At 48.6% G+C, this 25500-nt stretch overlaps 1 protein-coding gene across 1 annotated transcript in view; it reads right to left on the reverse strand.

Annotated features, from left to right (window-relative positions):
• Positions 1–22694, reverse strand: part of SEPTIN5 (septin 5) — a 44067-nt gene extending 21373 nt beyond the window's left edge. The window contains exons 1-2 of the mRNA XM_075769552.1: positions 22561–22694; positions 22417–22427 (exon numbers count right to left, since the gene is read on the reverse strand). Coding sequence (XP_075625667.1) covers positions 22417–22427; positions 22561–22603 — 54 coding nt within the window. The 5' untranslated portion in view covers positions 22604–22694. The remainder of the gene's footprint in view (positions 1–22416; positions 22428–22560) is intronic.
• Between the last annotated feature and the right edge of the window lie 2806 nt (positions 22695–25500).

Below are 25500 nucleotides of genomic sequence, written 5' to 3' on the forward strand. Positions count from 1 at the left end.
CACTGAGACTTCCAGCAGCTCTGCATCATTGCCTGGGCTGGGCAGTTTCTACTCTCTGCCTGGCTTCAAAAACCAAACTGCTGCCTGCCCCATGGAGGAGGCTTTATAAAGACTTTTGAAAGATTTCAGGAGCTTGCTGCTGACCCTCTCCCCCCAGATCCACGCCAGCCCATTGCTGGCTGCCCACCAAGCTCTGGATGGAGCATTACCCAGCTGTGCCACTGGCAGGCTCACAGGCCACGAGGCCCGAGACACTGCAGTCATTGAGTGGTCTGTGCCTCTTCCACCATTTGTGGCCTGGCCAGGCTTCCCAGGGGCCTGGCACACCGTGCACATCAGTGGCTGCACCAGATCAGAGCTGCTGCTGCATGGCGGCAGCGTGGCACAGTGTTCCCAAGGGGCATCACAGCCTCGGCTGACCCGAAGAGGTCCCCAGCTCAGCTGTGTTGTGGGCCACGGACGCAGCTGTGGGACCGGCCAGGCACATGCAAAGCCTGGCAGTTTGCTGCATGAAAGAAGAAGAAAAGGGCTACAAGGCAGCAAACGGCTGTGCTCATCCCACACTTCAAAGACCGTCGAAATTTTTTACAGCCCAAGGCTCGTGCAGCACAGGCAAATGGAAGAGGCTGGTTCCCCAGTTCCCTGTGGCTGTGTGGCCATCCAGTGTTCACATCGGCTCCTTGTAACCTGCCAGCGCAGACACCAAGGCTGTGGCTGGGGAGGATGCCGTCAGAATAATCAAAATGGGAATCAAGAGATGCTTTCCAACACCTTTCTCTCCCCTTCTTCCCCATCTACTTGCTCCAGCAAACACCAAGCCTGGTTACGCCCCTGCAGCACAACTCACCACTTCTCTGTGCCCTGCAGCATGACTGGAGAGTCACATTTTGTTAAGCGCTGCCATGACGGGAGAAAACTTCAAGTCACTGAATATCTAAATCAAATCGTGCTGTCAAAGGGAATTTAAACAAAGTTTCTTTCAAACTTAAGAGTAATAGTCAGTAACTGCTGAGTGTTGCTTCTCCTTATCAGAGATGCTGACCAGTAGGGAAAAAAATAAGAATAGTTAGTCTGAGTTTGTAGTGAAACAGAGCAAAAGATACATCTCCTTGGATGGAGAAGTATCTGGCTCAGACTCTTAGCAGAGATTGTGCTGGATGCCAGAGAGCTACCCATGCCCTTCCACAACACAGGTGTGATATGCAAGGTCTGGAACTCACAGTAAGGATGCCCATATGGATTATTTAACAAGACTGATGGACACTGACTGGCCCTGATGGCTCGGTGGTACCCAGATGAGCACCCTGTCTGAATTTGCTATAGGAAACACCACAGCACACCAGGCTGGGAGGTTGGCTCAGCTATCGCAGCGCTCTGTAACAGAGAGGTGATAACAGGCACCCCGGCACAGAGCCACTAGCCAGCATGCCTGGTCAGCACAGCAGCCTTGGTGTGCTTCGGTCCAGCCCCAAACTTCATTAGCAGTTTTGCAGCAGTGAGAGATTCCTACCAACCGCTGAGATGACGCCATCTGTTTCCACTTACGTGCTGGCTCGCGGGAGCGGCTACAGAGCAAAGGACTCCAGAGAGACTTTGCTCTCCTGAGCACACGGAGACTGAACTGCCAGCCAGTTGGGACAGACACAGTCTGAATTCACCCTCCCCAGAGTGACCTAGTACCTCCTTTCTGTGCAAAGTACACACCTGGGAGGCACAGCAGCCCTCCCACTTTGCTTTTGCTATCAAGCTCCGTCATACACCCACCCCCAGGCCACTTCCCTGCGGACACAGAGAACTTGCTCCCAGCAGACAGCACGACTGCACTGACTTACTGCTCTGTATGGCACCGCAGCAGAGGAGGGGTTGACTAAGCTGTTCCCACATCTCTTGGTCTGCCCTCTACAAAGCCAAAAGGAATCTGCCACTGATAAGCCAGGATCCCAAAATTAACAGCTACCAGGCCCTCTTTCTTTCTGTATCATGGTCCTCCAGAGATCACGCTGTGCAGAGCAGTCTTTACCCAGACGCCTTTTTCACGTACTCATTTTTACGTACACTCTGCTTGGGGCAACCACGTACCCACCTACTCCAAAAAAGAGCAAGATGTGCCAGTCCTAGCCAGCACAAAAGCACAGAGCAGACAGTGGAGATAAAAATGGCAGTGTGAAGCACGGGAGTGTCTAGGCAGCTTCTGAAAATGGTAGCAGGAGGAAGAAAGGGAGAAAAACGGGGGACACTCTGTGTGGGGAGGGCTAAGGAAGTATTGGCCTTGTCTGGCAGCTGAACTGTGGGACAACTCTGCTGCCTCGTTTTACCGGTCACACCTGCCTTGGGAAGGAAAACAGTCGTCTTGCTCAACAGGAGGTTTCATGCTTTTAAACAGATTGCTTAATTCTTGACAATTTGAGTTCGGTGACTACCCTTTTCCTGTGGTTGCTGCTTCCTCTCTGAGCACACAGAGTGTTTTTCAGAGCCAGAAGAGACATTATGCTCCTCTCAGCCTGCCCCAGGGCCCTGCAATTCCCCTCAGCAATTCCTCCCTTTGGAAGAGCTGGTGCCTGTGGTAGATTTGCAGCCATGGCAGAGTGTGGCAGAACATGCACTAAGTTCATTTTCCTTCCCAAAAAAATCTTCACAGTCTTGCTTGGAGAGAGCTGAACTGAGTTTTCCTGAAGAACAGTGTTCTTAGATGAAATACAGGACACAAATGCAGCAGCAGTAGCAGCAACCAGCTAGACAAAACTGCCACAAAATCAAAAGCCTAGAGCATCCTACACAGCTTCACGGAGGGGATCCTTCCCAACATGATCTTGTCCTACTGCCCCAATCCCATCACCAGCTTCTCAGCCCATCTGCGGGCTCGCCACCAACCACACCACTCTGGAGAGGGCAGCTCTGAATCACCCAGCAGGCACCTCCTGCAGGCACAGCCACACTCAGCTCCACACCAGCACAGCACTGATGCCGCAACCAGAGATGGGAGAGGGGCCAGGGGAGAGGAACCCCAGGGGACAGACCTCAAGTCCATTCTCGATAGCTGGAAAAGATAGCTTTATCTAAGGTGTATCCTCCTGTAACGAGCGTATCTAGTGTAACAGCCCAAGCACAGGAGATTCCCTCATTTCTCCAGCCTGATTTTGTTTTGCTGTCACATATTGTCAAGCAGTCCCGCTCAGCCCAGCTCTGCTGAACTCTTGGAAGGGATACTTCTCCTCAAAGTCCCAGCTACAGTGGCATTGCCATCCTGGTCCATTACAGCCCTGTCCCAGTCACCCTGAGGCCGCTCCTGTGGACTCTGTGCATTGCAGGGAACACACACAGCCTGTACACACACAGCTTCAGGCCACACACATGGCACAGAGCAGCCAGGCTGCTGAACGCTGGGACTTGAGAGGCCAGGAGAGTCCTGCCTCCTGCAGCTACTCAGCCCACCAGGCAAAGCCATGCTCGGGCAAGCACGACCTGCTGCAAAGACCTTGCACAGGGGAGGAAGAACCTACCACCAGGCTGCCGGTTAGCCCTGAATTGCGGGCAGGCCTGAGCAACACAGCAAGGCTGGGCAGAGCCCCGCATTAGCATCCCAGCTCCAGAGCTGACAAACCTCCCGCTGATGGCAGCGCCTGGTACAAAGGCTCATTTGTTCCTGACACGAGCCCATTCCAGGCTGCCGCCCAGACATATCTTCTTTATTGTGCCCTCCTGACTCCGGCAACAGGCAGGGCTCCGGGGCTCAATGGCCCCTTTCTGGGATGCTGCCGGGGCTCACACACAGGAGCCACAGATGGCAGGGGACTGCCAAGGTCCTGAGCCCTGCCGAGCAGTGAGCACTGGCACCACGTGTCCTTCACCTCCAACAGCAGCACAAGCCTCCCTTGGGGCTCCGCCGACCCAAAACCCTCACAGACATAGCAGAGCTCCTCTGTCACCCAGATGGCCACAGTCACCTGCCACTGCACTGCAGTGTTGTGGGCACAGCTGTGGGATGCTGAGCAGAGGGGACAAAAGGGACATTTTTGTGCAAAATCCCTGCTTATCCATGCACTTTCAGGTTGTTCCCTCACATACAGGCATGGAGACAACTCTGAGGCACGAAGGAAGAAAAGGGGAGCACCAACTCTTGTCCTCACCATGACACAGTCATGATGGGATCTGTTTCCAGTCCCTGCTCCCAGTGCAACAGGGAAGAGGGGCAGGAGGGCTGGGGGAAGTCTCTTGCTCAATCCCATGAATGGTTAAACTCTCCCTATTTAGCAGTGGTGGGAGGGGATTTATTTCCAAGCAAGAGTCTTGATACCACCTGGGATGAGGCCAAGAGAAAAGCAAATTCCTCCAGTGAACTTATCCCCCTCCAGTACTCCCTACCCAGCTACAGGGAGTTTTCTCCACAGCCACAGGGACATGAGAAGAGACTGTTTTTATTTTCCCACCCATAGCCTGCCACAGCCCAGCATCTCTTCAGCTTGAGCTTGAGCCAGAAGACAACTAGGCTTAAAGGGAAGTGGCTGGACTCCCCCACACAGCTTGTGAGACGGCGCTTGGAAGCTGTCCTTACTGGAGCACACATGGTCATTTACTGAAGTCCAGAGCTGTGCCTGGCAGACCAGCTCCAACAGGCTGGGCTTGCTAGACACCAGAGTCCAAGGACTCCAGGCTCCAACTGTGCAAGAGAGAATCCTGGCCATCTCAGAATAGCAGACATCAAGGTAGGAGGAAGAAGGGCCCTTTGCCATGTCAGGAAGAATTCTCTGGTACTTTCTGCAAGCAGCATCTGCCTGTGTTCTCCCAAGCTCCGTGCCACTGCCTCAGACCTCAGCTGCCTCCACCTCACACTCCAGATCCTCAGCACTCCCACTGACATCTCCGATCCTAGAGCAAAGCCTCCGGTAGGGCTCTGATCCCCTTTTCCACTGATCCACAGGGCCCTCTGATACAAAGATCCCAACAGGGACTCTTCCATCCACACATATACCTTCAGCACCTTTCTGCACCAACACACGACCGGACTGCGCACGTCTTCCAGCCGCGCATAGCTCAGCGCTCTGCAGGACAGGCCTGAACATCAGCAAACTACACTAATACATGCCATTTCCAGAAAGGCCTCCTGTCCAGCTGTGGTTTTTGGACTCTGCTCTCTCTTCTTCCCCTTTCTACTTCCCCCCCCCCACACACACACTCTAGCATGTAGAAAGCAGAGAACACAGATAAAAAACCCCACAGCCATCCTCACTTCCTACCCCACTCGCACAGCTGTACTGCCTGGCAGCGGGGCGCTGCCCCTCAGTCGTGGGGCTGGGGAGCACCGTGCCACAGCCAGCACCGAGGTACACCCCTTCCTCAAGCAGATACACGGGGCTGGTTCCCCAGCACTGGAGCTGCTCCTCCACAGGGCCGTTCCCTCCACCAGCACAAAAAGGGCCACATCACACATCCTGCCCCCTCTCTGCAGAGGTCACAACTGCTGGAGAGAGCAGCACAACTGCTCAGACATCGCCAAACAGCCTCAAATCCTGGTAACTGCCGTGAGACGTCAGGACCTCACAGAGCTGGAGCTGCATCTTACCAATACCCACGCTCAGGGGGCTGGCAGACTGCAGGAGACCTTAGGGCAAGATCCTACCCTGTACATGCCAAGACCACTCGGCTGAGTGGGAAGCACAGGGCTCTCTCCAGAGCCTCAGTCCCTCACATCTGCGTCATTCAAAGAGTGGCTTAAGCTGTGGCTGCGGCTCCAAATGCTGCTCCACCTCAGAGCTGGAGACAGATGAGGTCACCTCCAGCGTGAAATCACTTCCGTTCTCAAGCTGCTCTCAAGACTGTGCCACAGATTAAAAAAAAAAGTGGGATGGGTGGGGAGGGAAACCCAAATCAACAGAGCATGTTCCCTGTTAAGAGCTCAACACTTCATTAATCTCTGCCTCCCAGTCAGCTGCCATCTGAACCCTCCACCCTCCCTCCTTCCCTACAAGAACAAACTTGGCAGGAACTGCTTTGAGTTAATGGCAGGGTATGGCACAAGCTGCACCTTGTTGAGCTGTACACTCAACGTCCAGCTCCCCAAATCCAACCCAAGCAGAGCAGAGGGGACAAATTGCAGCTTGGTGCTGTCAGACTAGCTCAGCCACATGGCTCTACCTTGTGCCCACCTCCAACTGTTGGCCTTCAAATGCATGCACTGCAGCAACCTAACTCTTTTTCCCCATGCAGAGTGTTGGAAATGGTTTATACTGGCAACTGATCCTGTCCACGCAGCATCGAGCACCAACACCACAACCCTGTGACCTCTCCAGCACAGCCCCATTCTCCACTGTCCAGGTGGCCATGCTGGCCAAGGTGGCAGCAGGATTCGCCCACGTGGATCAGGCAGTACTTAACCCTGTGCCTGAGGAACCAGGCTGAGCGAGGAGGATGGAAATTCAGGTCACCAGCACAGGGGAGTCCTGCAGAAAAGAGCCTTGCAATGACCACACTTGGCCAGGAGAAACCATGCTGCCAGTTTAGTGGTATAATTTTAAAAACACACTGACCACAGATGAATCAGTGTCTCATTCTTGGAAGCATTAAACTGACCGCAGTATCCAACAGTGCCTCAAGCAGTAACGGACAAGACACATCACTGTCACACAGTTCCCTCCTACAGAGTCATGGTTTTTTCCCCCCTCACCCCAGATTTTGCTCTACGCAGGAAGGCACTGAGGTTTTGCAGGTCTTTCCCAGTCTTATGGCAACGGCAGCCATTGGATGGGGCCATTTTTTACAAGGGCACGTAGTGATAGAACGAGGGGTAATGGTTTTAAACTGAAAGAGGGTAGATTTAGATTAGATATTAAGAAGAAATTCTTTACTGTGAAGGTGGTGAGACACTGGAACAGGTTGCCCAGAGAAGCTGTGGATGCCCCAACCCTGGAAGTGTCCAAGGCCACTAAGCAATGGGAGCTGTTGCAAACACAACACAAAGAGAAGCAAGGGGCAGAGTATGCTTGCCTGTGCAGCTATGGATCATACGCCACATATTTCTAGGACTTCCTACAAGCAGATGAAAACCTGGAGCTCAGGACCATGTGTGCTGCCAATCCTGTGCTAGCTTCTCTGGATCACACACCACCCCTGGAGCTGAACAGTGGGAGAAGTAACAGCATGACTGTTTCACCCAGGGAACATCTTTGTTTCCCAGCCTCTTTCGAGAGGCCAGCCCTGGATACCAACCAGCCAAAACCACAATGAAAGCAAGAGCTTTCTTCCTTGTGGGCTTCAGCCCTTCCAGAAGTAGTGGGCACAAGAGAAAGGAACCTCTCTTAAATCCTGGTTCCAGGTACAGAGACCTGGGCTGCACAGGTAGTTCCCCTTCAGCACAAGGAATGTGCAGGTTCCTCTTCAGCTGCAGGACAGATACGATGGTAGAGGAAGCAGCAGGCTGTTCCCACCTGGCTGCATTCCCATCAGCTTCTTTCTGCCAGTTCTGACCTCACACCTGTAACTGGTAAGACGCCAGCAGAAGCCATCAGCATAGTGCAGACCCAGTGGGGAAGCAAATATCCAACAGACAGGTCACCTTGTAGGGGGGATGATGAGCCACAGACCTCCTACAGGGCACTACCTGCTAGCTCCCAACAGGAGAGCTCCAACAGCAGTGAGCTGAGCAGGGCATGCTTCACACCTCACCACCCTGAGAAACACCCACCACTACAAGGAACAGGTCTAAAGTAGAACATCTGGGCAAAGGGGACTCCTGAGGCTCAAATGCCTCTGGGAAGCTTCAGTTGTGGTGTGACTGACTCACAGAGGAGCAGAGCGACTCCTTCATCTAAGTAGCTGCTGTGTACCCCTAAAAATCACAGCCCCCAGGCAAAAATGCAGAGGTGTTATGTCCTGGGCTTCAGTTCTGCCACCTTTAAAGTAGCAGTGGGGAGAACATCACTATGAACACCCACACCTGCCCTGGCTGGGCCAGCAATGCCTGCCAAGCCCTTGAGGATCCTGGGCTGTAAGGCATTCAGGAAGGGTTGTGCTCTTCATCCTGCACCCAGACACCCTGGAGAACTCTGAGTCATATTCTCTGTCCCAAAAGACTCCTCCATGCTATAAGCTTCACACTTTTCCAGTATTCAACTGCTTGTGTGCAGAAATGGACAGCCATTTTGTCTGCAAACAGCCGTACATGAATAATCCTGCAAGTGAGAGCAGGCACACACTAATGCTCCCACAGAGATGTCATACACATTGATGCTTTTCTGTTTGTTTCCTGTTGGTGTGGGGTTTTTTGTTTGTGTATTTGGTTTTTTTTGTTTGGTTTTTGTTTGTTTGTTTGTTTGTTTAATGGCTCAATATACAGGTAAAAGCCATTCAGACTGAAAGCAAAAGCTTCACTCAGGGCAGCTTAATAAGAATCAGACTGTACTGCATTTGAGGAACTCACAGATAAGATACAGGTCAACATACAAAACCATGCCCTGTATTTTCCAAAGCCATAGGCTGGAAAGGTATGCTCAGGGGCTGTTAAATACTCCTGACAGCAAGATCTAAGGATATGGAAGAGATGCTGTGAACTCCTTAGTATACTAAAAGCAACAGAACGTAATCAAATTCAAGAAAAAAATCCCTCTTTTCCCAGGCAAACCAGGCTTCCTCTATGCAAAGGAATTCCACAGACATTAAGGACACCAGTGCCCTGGCAGCGCTGGAGATGACGAAGGTTGTATTTTCCTTTTCCAGTAATACTTAGATTTAACTATATAAACTGTTCCCCTGGGAGCAGATCCTATTTCACTGTTTACACAAGAGCCTTAGAGTTGGATTTCAAAGGTTAAAGCACCCACTCCCAAACTGCAGGGAGTCCAGTCAATACAGATGTTCTTGCTACAGCAAACAGCTGCTTCACGGCACTTCTCTCAAAATCTTTGCCCTGCCACCCTTGATGTCATTGACACATCCAGAAAGAGAGGGCACAGGAGGAGTTCAACCAGGCAAGAATGGCCTCAGTTGCAGAAGGTAAGAAGAGATCTGCAATAGCAAAGCCTGCATGAGTTTTTCACGCTGTGATGAGCCCAGGTGAAGCAGAGACAGGCACGTGGGATGCAGAAACATCCAGCCTCAGGGTAAAGTACTGCCCAGCTCTTCAGCCCCGGATTTGTCCTCCAGGGAGTGGATTGCTATCAGCTACATGCTCCCAGAGAGTGCATCCCTGTGTGCAGGGTGCTGAACCGGAGCACAAAGGCAATCCCAGCCCCAAAGGGCTTGCAATCAGAAGCATACAAGAAAACTAACAGGCACACAGAACAGTTAGAAAGCAGCACAGCTAGTGTGATAAACAGTGACTACCCACCAGCTAACTCCTGCCAAGTATGCACAGGAGGGGTTTAAGAAAGAGTTTGGAGGAGGATAAAGAGGGCAATTTTCAAAAGAAACAAGGTGGGATGTTAAGAACACTAACCCACAATGGAGCATCTCTGCCAAACACAGTCCCTAAAAAAGCAGCAGCGTTGTAAAAGTTTCAGTTCCAATAAAGAAACCAAAATGTTAGATGGGTCGGTCACTCCTGAGCATGGCCATGATCCTTCAAAACCATTTTCACAGAGCTATGGCTCTTACTGATTTTTTTGAGACAAAGATGAAAGGGCCATTCAGAACAGCCTGGAACCTACCTTCTCAGTTATTTTCCTTCGCCAGCCCCTTTCCTGGACCTAATCCGTGGACCACAGCACATGAAAGGCAACTGTAAGCCTGGCACCAGGTGTGTAAATCCCTCCTCCGCAGCCTGCTCATGAGAGATCATGAGAGCTCTTGCTACACAGAAACTTATATTGGCTAGAGTGATGGCAGCAGAACAGTGGCAAAGCTGCTCACCAGAGTCAAATTTATAAAAACACAGGGGGTGCCTAGTTCCTCTCAGTTTCAAAGGACTTGGGCACTTTCATCCGTATTTAAAGAAAGCTGGCCCCTTGTTCATATTATTGCAAACTGCCTAAAAAAATTGCCTTTAAAATAACTATATTGTACAATGGCCTTTGTAGAAAAGATGATGTCTCATCCTATTGTCTTTCATCTCCACACCACCAACCCAGACCAGAGGAATGTGTCAGCTCCTTTAATCCAGAATATGCTGAGCATCTCAGAGGCACTGCAAGCAGGATCACTTAATTCAGGGCAGGGACAGCCCACAGTTCTGGGCTGGCACACTGAGAAACTGCAGGGCTGCGGCCCAGGAGAGGGCTTCACAGATACCGTCACCACCCAATAACCCTGCCATTGTGCCATGAGGCCCCATAGGAACAAGAGCATCAGAGCTGCTGTTATGATCTTCCAAAGAAGGTATGCGGGTTTACAACGCAACTCTGCCATTTTGGCAAATTTCACTGGTGATAATTCAGTATAAAATACTGAAGCCAGACCAGGCAACCCAGTTTGACCAGGACAGACCTAAAATACTGCTATTGTCCTGACAGTCTCGGACGGCATTTCTACTAGATTTGAGAGGGGCATTTTTCCACTCTCCTCATCAAAAATTACAGCCTTAGGAACAAACCTTAGCATCCAACTGCATTGCAGGAGACAAGAAATCGAAGCCCTAAATCTTGCAGAGGGTCACTAAAGGGCATACATTCTGAATCATACTGCCCCACTCCTCCTAAAATACTTCCCACCATAATGTAACAATTTCTCTCCCCTCAAAAATAGAGTGAGAAAGTAAGGTTAGTGCCCCAAGCTGAATAACTAATGTCACTGTATCAGGGACACAATCACACAGAACAAACTGGGTTCTTGATAACATCTGTTCTTTGCAGATAACATTGCTGTGACACTGGTCTTGCTGCTATTTCAGTCTTGATTTCCATTATAACATTTATCCAGAGTCATCAATATAATCTCTACTTTCGCTCTAGCAAAACTGTTAACAGCAACTCATTAATGCAGTCCTGATCTGAAGGAACAGATAATTGTAAACTCCTCACTCTTGTGGATTTTTTAGTGGTATTGCTGATTTCATTGATTTCTTTCTGGACTCCACTTGAAAACAACAAGAATGGTAAAAGTGCACAAGATAGAAGATGGAAGATGTTAACACAGCAGACACTGGAAAAGCAGAGTTCATGAAAATGTCACCTTTCAAATTATTATAATGGGTTTCTGGAACTCAGAGAAATGAAACTGGACTAAAGAAGATATTAGACAAGACAGAAAGTCATTTGACTGGAAACGCCGTGGTTGTTGGACACACAAGGAGCAGCAATACCCAATGTTAGAAAGAACTTGGAAGCAATGGAGTGGAAAAATTGCATTTGCTAGATTGTGCTTTCCTATGAGGCAACCCAAAGGAAATGGAAACAGCCACATAGGAAAGAAGGAAGAGCAGGGCAGGATGAGGAGTACTCAGCTCAGTAAGTTAAGAGAGAGGCAGCACCCCCATGCAATGTCAGCTCCAGTGACAGCCACAGCAGGCCAAGAGCAACTTGTCACTCACAGCCCTTTAACAAGAACAGGATATAAAATCAGATTAGATACCCATGAATAGCTCTTGGGACCTGCAGCACAGCATAAGTCAAACCTTTATATTTTTTTAAAAATCAAAGGCTAACCATCTACAAGCAAATTCCAGAACCAACATCACATGCAGAATGGGGAGGGATTTTCTTGGGCTACCAGGCTGGGCTCTGACTTGCCAGGCCAAACAGCGATCTCTTGGGTTTATTTTCTGGAATTTATTTGCTAGTCATGTTTTGCTGTGGGATCTCGCCCCCTGCCCTTTGCAGGCCTGTCAGAAACATGCCATCCCCTTGCAGACGCGCTAAATGTCACAATGTACTGGCCAGACTCAGCAGACTCCGAGTCCCTAACCCCCAAAAATCCAGCTTAACCCAGAGACACGGTTCTGCCCCTGACGTGGCTGTCCCTGCAGCTTACAGGAGCCTCACGTGCCCTCAGAATACATAAAGTCAAGTTCTTTCCATTCTTATCTCCAGTCTCAGGGGGATAAGAAGGGAAAGAGAAATCTGTAACATGAGGATTTCTAACCTCCAGTGCCGAGGGACAGGGCAAGGAAGGAGGAGGTCTGGTTTTATGTGCACACGAGGAACATGCTCCCTCACCTGCACAGCGCTGGAACAGCCTATTCCCACTGTACATGATCAAATCAACAGCGTCAGGTCAAATTCATGACCCAGCTTTAGGAAATTTTTATGTGATTCTTTCCTGATGTAATTTTGGTGTAAGTGGGGAAATCGTTTTTTCTTTTCAGGCTCATTTATAAACCATTGCCTTATGAATATGAAGCAAGACCTGCTTTCCTCCACTGGAGAAAACACATGCTGGCCTATTACTGCAGGATGCCAGCCAAGAGGTGGGTGGATGCCCTAATAATTTTTGTTAATTTTTTTTTAATACAAAAGCAAATAGTTACTTGTCATGAAAGGAAAGCCCTAAACCCCAGGGGACAGGCTCTGGGTGCCTAATACACATGGATTCACTGGAGCCACAAATTAGCTCAGCACTCAGGTGTGCGCAGGGTGTCTGAGGAAGCAAGAGCAAGGGTCTCATCCAGACATTTCCTGGATGTTGACTGCCATGTCATGATAGGTGGGATCTGACCCCTCCAAAATGCCCGAGTGTGCTGGGAGCTCTACCTCGCAGGGACACGCTTCAGTACCAAACACATCCAAGTGCAAGACGCAGCACAGGAACAGCACACATGAAGAAACATCCACGCACTTTGCAAAGAAACATAAGATGGTTTATTAAGCTTTCAGACTAACAAGCCCCATGATATCCCTCATTAGCAACCCCATGCACACACTGCGCTGCTGCTACATGAAGGGCAGCTCCAATAACACCATCACTTGTTTACCAAGAGAACAATTCTGCTATTGACTGACACCTGCCCATGACAGTGCGACCACGGGAGGAGCAGGGAGATGATCAGATGACATTGGCCATTCAAACTAGGCAGCAAAACGCCTGGCACTGGCCGGAGCCTCTGAGCAGCTGCTGAGGACCAGCCCTACCACCTCAAACAGAAAGGCTTTCACTGACGTTACTGAGGGCTGCTGAAAATAACGCCATCACACAGCTATGAGATGGCAGGCAGCCCTTCTGTTCGAGGACCAACAGGCTGAACAGAGCAGACACTGAGGAAGAAGAACGCTGGGCTCCATCCAGTCGCTTCTGGTTTATTTAAATTGCTGTGAAGTCAAATGCTGTGAACCTGGTGTGAGCTGAGTGTGGTGGGGCAGGGCAGATGAGGCTTATCCAAGCGACAAGAGGACGCACTCCTGCTGCACCGTGATGGTTAGGAGGATCCCAAGCAAATCAATGTGACAGCACTGGAGTGTACACAGAAAACACATCTCTAACTTGCTCGCCTCTGTGGGCGTGGTTTGGGCTTCTGAAGTGTCAGCCTCAGGGCTGCCGGCAGACTAGAGCCGATCCAGAGTGTTCGGCTGCTCAGTGGACCTGGAGTCCTTCCCAAGCATGTGCCTGGATTAACTGTCCAGAAAAAGCACCAAGTCCTGTTAAATAACTGTCCTCTCTGATATCCACTTCCCTCATAAATACACAGTCTGCCAAGGGCTCCTTTCAAGGGGAGGAGCTCTCTTTAAAGCAAGTGGACGACCAGCAAAGGTATTAATCTTGGGAGTGAGACACGAGCAGTTTCCCTTCTGCATGCTCCAGCTAAGTGCTCCAGAGCACTGCTCCGGCTGTGTCGCAGAAACCGTCTACACAGTTGGGACTGTAAGCGTAACTGCTGGGAGACAAGAGATCATCTCACACAGCATCTCTTTCGCTCTCCTGATGACACACTCTTGCTCATCTCAGCACTGTGCAATCACAGCAGCAAGGCTTTCCGGCACACCAGCTGCATCACTTGAAGTTTAACCCCCACTGCCTTGATTCAGCCCACTGCCTACAAAACAGGGCAAATACCAGCTCCTGAAGGCTGGGATGCTTCTTCCATAACTGTCTGATCCTAGCTGGTACCAGCTCCTCTGAGCATCTATAGGATCCTAGAAGTCATAAACCACCCTGACATTTTTTACAGCAGGCCTTGGCCAGAGGGAAATTACTATCAGTCCAGATGGGCATTTCCAATACTGCTTATCTACATTTCCAGGACTTCACTTAGTACCAAATGCAGAGACTCAGGAGAGCTTTATACTAAAAGGAAAGCACAGCCAAGGGGACCACGTACGTAGGGCAGGCAGATAGCAGATGCCTTTGTGACTCATATTTCACCTGAATATATAATTAATGTACTATGTAATTTATTTGAAAATAAAAGTGGATCTAAGACTGCAGGATCTAAAGAGACTTCACGTGTGTACACATCACAGCAAGAATGAGCTCAGTGCAGCAGGCAGGATTAGAATAGTTCCCACACTGAAGAAATAGCCAGGAGACATTACAAAAGGCTGAAAGCAAAGCGACTTGCCTGGGAAGCGATCTTAAAAATAATTGCAATACAAACTAAAGCAGTAAAAGGCCTGGCCTGCGCTCTCATGTGCGTTCACATAGCTCCAAACACCAGGGGTCTGCAAGGAAAAATGAAACAGTCACATAGTCACTGGAGCCCAGACCACATCTGTACTGCCACGGGCTTTGCCCCACAGAAAGCAGAAGGAAGATGTTAAGCCCTTGGAGCCTCTTTTCCCACAAACGGAGCAGATTGTCTTTTCCCTTTCCTTGCTTCTGCACTGAGAATGTCCAGAGGTCAGTGGGACGGGCTCGCTCCCCATGGCCAGTCTCCAGGAGCTAGTACTCATGATCCTGCAGTTTACTTGCTCAGCCTGCGCTCCCAGCTCCCAGTTCCCCTGCCAGGAGTCATTCTGGGAGAACGGCACCAGCTGCCCCGGGCGGGGTCAGGCAGAGACAGGCCATCTCAGCTCCATACACACACCCTGGACACACTTGATAACGAGCTTCAAAACAAATAGGGCACTCCCAAAGTCCGCAGGAAGAGCAAAGAGCTGAACTGAACAAAGCTGCCAAGCGAATGGCCTCAGCTCTCCTGCTCCTTGGCTCCCAGCAGTGCAGCGACTGCAATGGCACACAGGGACAGGTCAGCCACCGCTGCTCCTCTATCCCCATCAGCTAACTTCAGGGCGAACATTTCAGTCCTGGCAACAGCTGAGGTGAGTGAAAAACTGGAGTTAACTTCTATTAAGGGCTTCCCACCTCTGACTGACTTATAACTACACTGGCTCACACCCTACGGTCTCGAGTAGGGTGAACCACAGCCCAAGATCCTCCAGCACACTGCACTTCTCAGCATTAGCCCTGAGCCTCCCTTAGACCTCACCACTATGGCACAGCATCAGGCTGATACAATCTGAAGGCTGCAAAGCTGCATCCAGAGAGGTTTCTGCCATCTCGATCATCCCTGCGCTGCCCTGCACAGCATAGCTACATCCCTCTTCTAGAGCTGAATTTCTGCCCAGCTTCTCTTTTTTCTTTTGACTTCAGGAGTGCACAGTTGTACTAAAGCCTGAAATGAAACCATTCTCCTCCCTCTCTTGGCATTACACCCTTGCAGATGGTTGTGCAGGGTTTCACTTCCTCTTCAGCTCTTGGCCAACACTTAGCCAAGCTTTGCTCATCAGCAAGCCAGTTCCTGCAGCCCTCCAGCGCGCTCTTCTCCCAGCCACCTCCAGCACGTGGCTGCTGTGACACTGCGGGAGTAACAGCCACGAGGGCAGGGGCTGGGAGTGACAGACCAAGGGAAGGCACAGCAGTCTAGAGCTGAATGTTAGCAAGCCATAATAGGATTTCAATTAATGCACTGGAAAGACACTCACACAATAGAGAGGAATTAAGAATATTAACCCATTCAGCTCTCAAATCAGAAAGGATCCTTACTGGAGTCAGGGGGGACAGGAAATCTCTCTTTCTGCAGCCCAGCCCCTACAGGCAGCATTACACATACAAACCCTTCCTCTCAGCACACCCAGTGCCACCTTCCACTATTCATTTCAAGCATGTTTCTGGGATACCAAGTCCTGGATGAACAGCAACACACATGCTGACGAGGAGCACGTGTTTTGGGATCTGACCCCAGCTTTTCTGATGCACCACACACAAATCCAGCTCCTGAACACCCTTGTGGGAACAAGATGACTGCAAACCTCTTCACAGCTCCACGGACAATTCTCTGGGAAAAAAGGAATGTGTAATAGCAGACAAACATTTTTTCCTGCGCTTGGAGGCTAACCACACTGCAGACATACACACACACTGACAAAATCCAGCCCATGTGGGAATTATTCCAGTATGCTATGAAAGAACTTGCATATACTTCACAAAAATCTGAAGTCACACAATATATTAGAGATGCCACATGTTTCTTTCATAAGTATTAGAGGATTATTCTGTGTGGTTTCACTGTCTCAGGGAAATCTTTGCCTTCGGCAAGAAGGGGACAAAGTCTTAGTGTTGGTTAGACAAGAAAGCCGTTCAGGTAAGCAAAGAAAGTGCGCTCTAGTTCAAGTTCTGCTATCCAGGAAAAAAGCAATACAGAAGCCACTTGAACTGGAAGAAAAACAACAGGAGAGAAACCCTCTCGGCTTAGCCAAGAGATATCTCAGCAAGAAGTACTTGAAGTATTAAAGGTGGAACAGAGCTCTCCAGGCATGGTTTCGGCACATGTGGGCAGCAGCTGGAGCGTGGTTATCAGAGCCCACCACTGTGGGCAGTGGGGTGTCCCAAAGCTGCTAGGGAAACCCCTTGGACTGAATATTTAAAACTAATTTGGCAAAGCTCCAAAGATACACAGCAGAGACCCAACCTGGCCTGGCACAGTGAGCAACCAGCTGGCTGAACGTGGAATCTCCCCTGGATTTCCAAGATGTCCATTTTATTGGGTATTTAGTGAACAGCAACTTAGACTGAAACAGGATGGGCAACAGGGGCTCTAGAAGACCGTGAACTCCTCCAGCTGTTTCGCTAGACTTGCCTTTCCTCAACTTTTGCAGGGAACTGTCACAACCCCCTCACATTTATTGCTAGAACAATTAAATGAAGAATGCATCAGTGTGAAGCCAGTGTCATTTGTGAGAGCATTAACAGGTTGTGAGAGACTCCATAACTTTGAAGACTAAAAGCATCCAGGGCCTGGGTTTCTCCTTATTTGGATGGCAGCAACATTATCACTTCTGCAGTTGTGAGCTGCCTGTTGTAATGCTCCAGGAGGCTGCAACCAGCAGCTGCGCAAATGTCACAAGCATTTCTTGGGGTTAAGTGAAGGTTGTTCCTCCTTCGTTAGCATCAGCAAGGATCAGGCCACAACATCTGTCGCATTTACACATTTGGCTAACACACCTGAAACAGCCCTGCGTAATTCACACAAGAACAACAGAGTTTTGGACTCACATACAAGTAGCTGAGCAGCTCATGGAAATTCAAGGGACAAAAATCCCTGTACAGGAAATGCTTTCTTCTCCTTTTCATAAACTGGGGATCGTTACTCACACTAAGAGGGCTGAACCTCTCCCCTGCCCTGCACTAACGACCATTTTATCCATTTGGAGCATAAATAATTGAAGAGAGACAGCAGCAGCAGCAGGAGGCAGATTCTGTGCCCAGCTCTCCAGCAGTGCTGTTTCACCATGCAGTCCATGTGCTGACCTCCTTTTACAGCCCTTTTCCAAGAAGCCAAGCAGATGAAGAAGGGGGAAAAAAAAAAACACAACGCAAACCTGACCCCACAAACCCCAAAGAAGTCAAAGTGCCCAGGATGGACTTCCCTCCCCAGCCCAGAATAGCCCATCTGCACGACACAGGGGCCTCCTGCAGTAGGATTGTTTAGACAGATGCACAGCAGGAGGACAGGCAGGGCTGAACCTCTTGACCTGCTGCAGTCCCACCCAGCTCCCGACACACAGTTCTGAGCACTGAGCCTTTGCCCAGTTTGGAGGGCAAGGGACCAACGTTGTCTTTTGAAATGGGCCAAAAAAAATTAACGAACCACACAAGGCTTTTTACAGAGAAGTAAAAGCTTCCACTCCTATGCTACGTCTGGCCAAGATACACTGGGACATCAGAAAAACAAGCAGAGATGTGCTGCTTGAAGAGTGTTTCCAGTATTTACCTCCAGATTCTGTGACTAATTTGCTACTCCCTTTCTGGCAGACGCATCTTGGTAGCCAGTATTCAAGACCAGAGTTGAAAAACAGAGAGGTTGGAAGAGACATTAACATGGGGAGTCAAAGAGAAACAGCCTCACCCAGGGCGATCTGTGACACAGTGAGACTATCCAGCTGTGGTAAAATATCCCACTCACCAGCTGCAAACATAATTTTGCTTTCTCCTAGTGAAAAAACCCTCACCACAACCACCCTGTCTGAATTGATACAGAGCACAACAGACAGCACAGGAACACTGATCCATATTGCCACTCCCAATGACTCAAAGAATTACGACTATAAAAGAATTGGTTTAAGTCTGAGAAAATTAAAAAAGAAAGTCAGTGGTACTCTGTCTGCCTTCCAAGTTCCATACTTTTCTGTACAAACACAGGCACAAGAAAGAAGAACTTTCCCCTAGTCACAAGATTACAAGAACTGTTAATTTAAGGAAAACAGTTACATGAAAGATGACAATGATGTAAATATATAAAGCAGGTAGAAATCCTCCAAGCTGCTCCAGCACAGACTTTGAGGGGATTCTGTAAAGACCTGGTGTTCATTGTCCTATTGTACAAGGGAACCTGTCATGCACATGATACCTTTCACAACATATCTCACAAAACTCAGCTAATCAATTTTCACCACATAGGTATCTACACAGAAATTGAAGGTCACATTAAGGTCACCCTCAATCAGCTCAAGCCACAGGAATCTCCACCCCTTCCTCCTCATCATCTGCTCTTTGTCATCAGCAGCTGCCTGCCTGGAGTGGTCATCAGTCTGTCAAGGGCAGCATCTAGAAATACCTTGGGTACCTCTGCACTATGCAGGAGGTACCGCCTTTTCAGGAGGTACACATTTCTTATAAGTCCACCTAGGCTTCTTCTCTCCAAATGCACAGTAGAGAAATGGAGAAGGCAGTTCAGCAGGCATTAACAGGGAATTAGGGGATTTCCACCAGCCAATGTCCTCTGGTAGGCAAGGCTAGGGTTGAAGGTTGACCTTAAAATGATGCTGTATTGGCATGGTTGCCATTTTAGATGGAAGACATCTCTGCTCTTGTAATATCTACCGCTCCAGAAGTGATGGAAATCTCTGCCTCTTTCTTTTTTGCTAAGAAGAAGGCAAAGGAGTTTGAATGTAAGTTTTTAAGATATAAACCGCAGATTCTCAAAAACTGAGACACAAATGCAATGAATTCAGGAGTTCTCAAGGCCAGAAATCACACTGAAACCATTCCTCCAGCCAAACCAGCTTTTACACCGCATCTTCTCTTTTACACAGTACCCCCCATATATATTTTTAATGACAAGCAGACCACTTCAAAATACGCTGAAGTAGAAAATAAAGGACCAAGCTGAATGCTAAAAGCACAGCCCTGTAATTTCAAACCCACTGAAAGAACAGGATCCACCAGATAGTCTCTGCTCCCACACCCAAACAACTTTGCAAGTTGATGGGGCAGGGAGAGATCAACTTGGGAAGGAGAGGTTCCCATCCTCCTGATCTAAAAAGGAACAATGACTTCAAAGAACATTAGAGACAGGGGCCTCAGTGAGCTGGAGCCAGCTTCAGAGACATGGCAAGATAACACCACAAACAAACAAACACATGCCAACACCATGAGCTAGGAGGCATGTTCTGCAGGAGTGTGCCAGGAGACTCCAGTTTAACTAGGTATTTGGGAGGTTTCACCTGTACTCCTCCCACAGCAACACCTTGGGCTTTGGCAGAGCGTCCATCCGCTGCACTTGCCCTGTTTGGTTCTCAGGTCAATACTCTTTTGACAAATTGCTAGGTTTCCCTTACACGGGGCCTACTCTTCTGCACATGGGACATTAGTCATTGCTTCATTTCCCTACCCAGCTTCACCACGAGAATCCCTCCTAGCACTCCAGCGGTATGTAAATTGCTAGGAGAGAAACCATCCCTCCTTGAGAGGTGCAGAACCACGTACCGTACAGTGAGACTGAGGAGCTTGGTCTCACCAGGCAACCTGCTGTAGAGTGTCAGACCAGAAACTGGTCCCCTCCAGCCCACAAGCCTTCCCCTTGGAAAGCTGGATCCTCTGCCCGTGGATACCAGTATCAAACCTCCACTGTCTTCAATGGCACATGAGTTCTGTGCCAAATACACCAATGAAGAGGTCATTCCTTGGAAACCAGCGAGGTGGGGAATCTACCGTTATTTTCTCTTCATAAATGGTAGCAATTAGGAGTTCAACCTGCAAATCAGAGTCCCCTGGACCCAGACAATGCATCAGCCCTGACTACACTATGAGGGAAGATGAAGACACATTCTTTGACACCACGTTCCATTTTTTGGACTCAGTAAGTCATCAATATTATTAAGATATTACTGAAGGCTACCCTACGCTACTTGCATACAATCTATTGTACTGCCCACTCAGAAGCTCAATTTGTTTCTCAAATATTTATGAAAAATAGCTTTTATAACAAGTTTCAAAAAATTGGTTCAGCCAAGAATCACAGCTTTAGTAAACCTTTTTAATTGTTACCTCCTGCCAGATGCAAGTGGATTAGAACAAGGAGGTACAGGAAGAAAATCCCTGCTCTCAAAGGATGCTAACTAAAGATCATTTGTGTTTTTGTATGCTCACTTTAATTTTAACAGATTGCTTTGCATTCACAGCTTGGTTTCCCTCCACCACAAGTAACATGGCTGGCACAAATTCATAATGAGCTGTGCTCTGTCATGCAAGACCCACTCTACACTCTCAGCATAAGATACGCAGATACACACGCACACACCTACGCATTTGAGGAAAGACCTCCTTTGCCCCAGCAGAACACTACACTCTCCTGCAGACATGAACTCTTTGGGGTACGGACTCCAGCCCACTCTTGCCTATGCAGTGTGATAAGGGCCTTCAGGAATTATGGTAATATCTACAATAGAATTCTCTGATCTCTACCTCACTTATTCCCCTGGGGAACAAGTAGAAAGGAGCCTTATGCATAACCTGCTTCCCTCTTTATTTAAAAACAAATGAATTAAAGAACACCATGTTTTTGGGGGGTCACAAAGCTCCTCTCCAGTTCACAGCTTGCACCAAATTTTCTAAAATTTCAGAACACATTCTGGATTGTTTCCCTCTAGAAATAAAAAAAGAATTAACAGCAATACTCACAAATAACTACAAAATACTAGCAAAACTCTAAGTAGCTTGGGAAAAATGCACCTGATGAGCCCATTATCCTATTACCCACAGATTTACTTTGTTCCTGTCATCACCACAATCAGCAGCTCACAGAAATGCACAGGTATCTTTTCACAGTGCCCAAGTCTGCATTATATAGAGAATCTGCATTATATAGGGAAACATCATCTCCTGCAGTGGTCAAGTGAATGCCCAAGTTGCTACAAAGCTAGTTTGCTTTTCTGTGGTCCAGAAAGGCTGCGCAGTACCACTATCTCAGCAGGTAAGGCTGCATAGAATTAAAGCCTCAGAGAAAGACTGGACCCAAAGGCAAGTGCAAGCCAGGCAGGGAAGGGGTGAACTTCTTCCCGCTGCAGGGACCCATCGCAGTGCCCTGCTGTGTTAACCATCGCTTCCACAGCTACCTCTGTGAGACAGAAAAGCTCTTCCATACACAGCAGACATTACCTACATCATCATGATGGGTGCTAAGGAACATATGGGGCTCTGCTGATAACCCCTTACCTAGACGTTCAAGCTCAGCAGAGAAGGATTCCTCTTCCTGTCAAACACCCTAAACCTCTCCAAATACCAAACAAAAAAAACCTGTCGATGTCATCTGATTGCATCACCCCCCTCTCTCTCCAGGACTCAAAGGCAGGTCTCCAAATAGCTATTTGCTTTGCAAAGCAAAACAGATGTTCCCTAACGCCCAAGTCCTGGCCGCCTGCGAGGTGGTGATCTGCTACACCAACAAGGAGCGGCGAGCGGCAGGACTGGGTCCGTGCCTGCGCATCTGTGCTGCGGAGGGAAGAGAGAGTGATGGGGAGACGTGCTCCTAATACTGAAATGCCTCTGCCAGCCCCTGCGCTGCCTTTCTCCATCCGAACCTACCCGACACACCCAAAGGCACTGAAAAAAACCAGAAACCCAACCCCAAATCCACGGAGATGAAGCAGGCAAAACGCCTATTTCCCGGATGAATCCAGCTAAAAAAGGGGCAGCGTGCAAAGCCCCGGGCTGAAACGCCGCTGTTGCCCAGGTAGCCGGACACCACCCCGTTGCCGCATCAGCGCGGGAGAGCTCCGGCCGAGCAGGGCCGGGGCTGCAGCCGGCCGAACCGAGCCGTGCGCGGCGGGGGAGCTCACCTACCTGCTTCTCCTCTGCAGGGCAGATCGAGGAGGGCGGGATGCCCGCGGTGGGAGCCGGCAGCGGGGAGAGAAAAGAAGAGAGAGTGAGGCGTGAGGGATGCGCCGGGCCGCGGGGCGGAACGGCCGCGCGTCCCCGCCGCCTCACCTGGGTTGACCAGCTTGCTCTTGTACCGCATGCCGGTGCTCATGGTGCCGCCGGCGGCCCTGCCTTCCCGGGAGCCGACAATACCGCCGTGTGTGTGTGCGTGGGGTGTGTGTGCGTGTGTGTGCGCGGCCAGGGCCGCCCCAGCGCCGCCGCGGAGGGGCCGGGGCCGGCCCGGGGCGGCCAATCCCGGGAGCCCGCCCCGCCCCGCGCCCGCCCCGGCCCCGCCGCCCTCCTCTGCCCGTGTGACAGCCGGGCCCGGGGCCGGAGGGGTGACCCCCGCCCCAGGGCATCGCTCGCCGGCTGCAGCACCGCACCAGCGTCTCTCCCGCCCGCCGCTGTCGTACAGGAGTAATTGCCCCGAACCCAGCCGGCATCATGCCTGCGTACACCGAGCTGAAGGCTTACACGCTGTAAAAGGAAGGAACAGAACAGGAGGCATACACCATTTAAAAATGGTGTACTCCTTTAATACACCTCCTCCAACAGAAAGGAGGAATACACCATTTAAAAAAAAATAAACGCAAATGGAATAAATAGGAAGTGTGGTTCATCTCAAAATACAGTGGGAAGTCTTGAATCATACTGCAACGGTACTGCACAAAGTAGGAATGTATGCTCTGTTTCCATTAAAACATTTTAAAGAGGTGATATGGAAAGTTATTTTAGGTAAAAGCCACCAGTATAACTTTTTAAGGAAAGGCAGGAGAGAAATGAATTTTAAACAGTCCAGAAGTAGTCGTAGCACACAACTTAAGAACAGCTCATAGGAACCTCAACAGTAAAGGAGCAAGGAGAAGGGGATATGAAGCCTCAGGACACCCAGATCCCTCCCCAAACTTCTGCAGCTGCAGGGAGGGGTCATGCTTTCCACTTTTCAAGGACATATAAATAATCAAACTTGAAAGTCTCCTGAAAACAGGACAGGATCAGCTTGGCATGGTGATGGCCTCACAAGTACAAGGACGCTCCCCTACTTCAGAACAAAAAACTGACACTGATGCCACAGTGCAAACTTTTCAAATCCTTGCAGTCATCACAGCATTTATCTTGCCATTTCTTCCAGCTTCTCATTTAAAACATCCCTCAAATCAAAACAAGGAGACACTTCCAAGACTAGAGGTTGGCAATCCCAGGCACGTATGTTTTAAAAACCCATTAACTCATCCCGAGTTCACTTTTAGCCATTGATTCAAAGCATCAGGAAAAAAAAATAAATCAGGTAATTGTCAGTGTATTTGCTCATTTTTAAATGCTAGAGAGCCACAGACAATTACAAACTCTACACCACAATTAAAGGCCCCAACAAGCCAATCATCCTTTCATGAGTTGTTTTATCCTCTGCCAGTGTTTTAAATCTAATAAAGACCAAAAGGACTGCAGTCACCTCCTTGATCCTGCTGAACAGTGGTTAAAAGTGTTACATGTGGGCATTACGTGCTGGAAAGTGTCAGCCCAGAGAAGGCCGGGGTGAAATTCAGAAAAAAAGGACTTGTCTTCCATGGCCCTGGCACTGCTGACACAGACGGAAATGGAAATGCAAGGTCAGAAATTAGGCTCTAGCCAGAGTCCTCTCTCCAGAGATCTTCACAGTAGCAAAGACTTAGTTTAACAAATATATGTTCCCATATTAAACTGTGAAATATTTTAACAAAACCAAGTTCAAATGTAACTGAAGATTAACATCAGACAACAAAGAAATGGTAGAAGGCATAAACATTGAGCCATTGAAAAGAAAGCACTCGGGTATGGTATCAGCAGTACTGCAAGCCCTTCTTGGACTATTATTCAATTAGATCTCAAGTTTTGAGCCAAAACGCTCCAGCTGGAATTCACAAGTTAGGAGGCAGCAAAGTCTATTGATCAATAAACAGTATCCGCTAGTGAAAGTCTGTTCACTGCGGCTTCACATACACAAGAATTGACAGTGACTTTAGATGCCTTCCTTTGAAAAGGGGGGGAAAGCTCCATTTTTAATAAAATTAAAAAATTGAAAGTCTGTTTCCCCATTGTCCTAGTTTGCCTTGAAAGATGAAGCTTCCATGTTGCCTTTGTTCAGAGCACTAATCCAGTATGTAACCAATGTATGTAGTATGTAACCAAAGTCTTGGTTTCTCAGGAGAGGTGTGGTTGTCCTGACTTTCACAAACACAAATGGACAACATATCATTTTAAGAAGGTTGCAAAATATGATGCAAAATTCTGGAAAAAAAGCAGTAAGAAAGGTGCACACAATTCATGAGCAAGTGTTTATCATTAAATCTCTCACCTTGGCCTGCTCAACAGACATGCTTACAATTCAAATCTTCATAAAACCTGAAGAGACTTTGTAGAAACACAAGTCTGTCACTCCATTTCTTCTTTCAAATTCATTATAACAGCCACTGAGATAAGAATGTAATGTCCATTTTATGCAATTCAACTAACAAGCCAAATATGCATCCCTGTAATGCAAATCATTTGTTAATCCTCTCCTGATTAAACACTCATTGCTAGACAGCAAAATTAGGACTAATCATTACATGAAAGACACTCCAATTTAGTACAGAAGACAAAGAGTCTCAATCCCATATTTGCAAAAGAATTTACGCTTATGCATATATAATACACACAAGACTACACAAGCATGCAGAAGAGAGCTATGCAATCAGTCAGTAATGACAAAGGAAACAGCAACATTCATGAATTTATAAACTAAGGTGTGCGATCAGATTTTCCAAGATATTTATACACCTAAAAGATGTCAGTAGGTACCCTAATGAACTTTGAAAAATAAAAAAATGCATGCAAAGTCTTGCTACCTAACTTCCAGCTAGAACACTTTCAAAGCTGTTTTGAAATCAAATCAAAGCAGTTTGTACGTATTACAATATCTCACACATTAGCTTAAAAAAGCCAAAATTAAAAAAAAAAACACAACAAAAACCACCCCAAAATCCAACA

This window comes from Balearica regulorum, chromosome 17 (genome assembly GCF_011004875.1).
Source record: "Balearica regulorum gibbericeps isolate bBalReg1 chromosome 17, bBalReg1.pri, whole genome shotgun sequence".
Taxonomy (NCBI): domain Eukaryota; kingdom Metazoa; phylum Chordata; class Aves; order Gruiformes; family Gruidae; genus Balearica; species Balearica regulorum.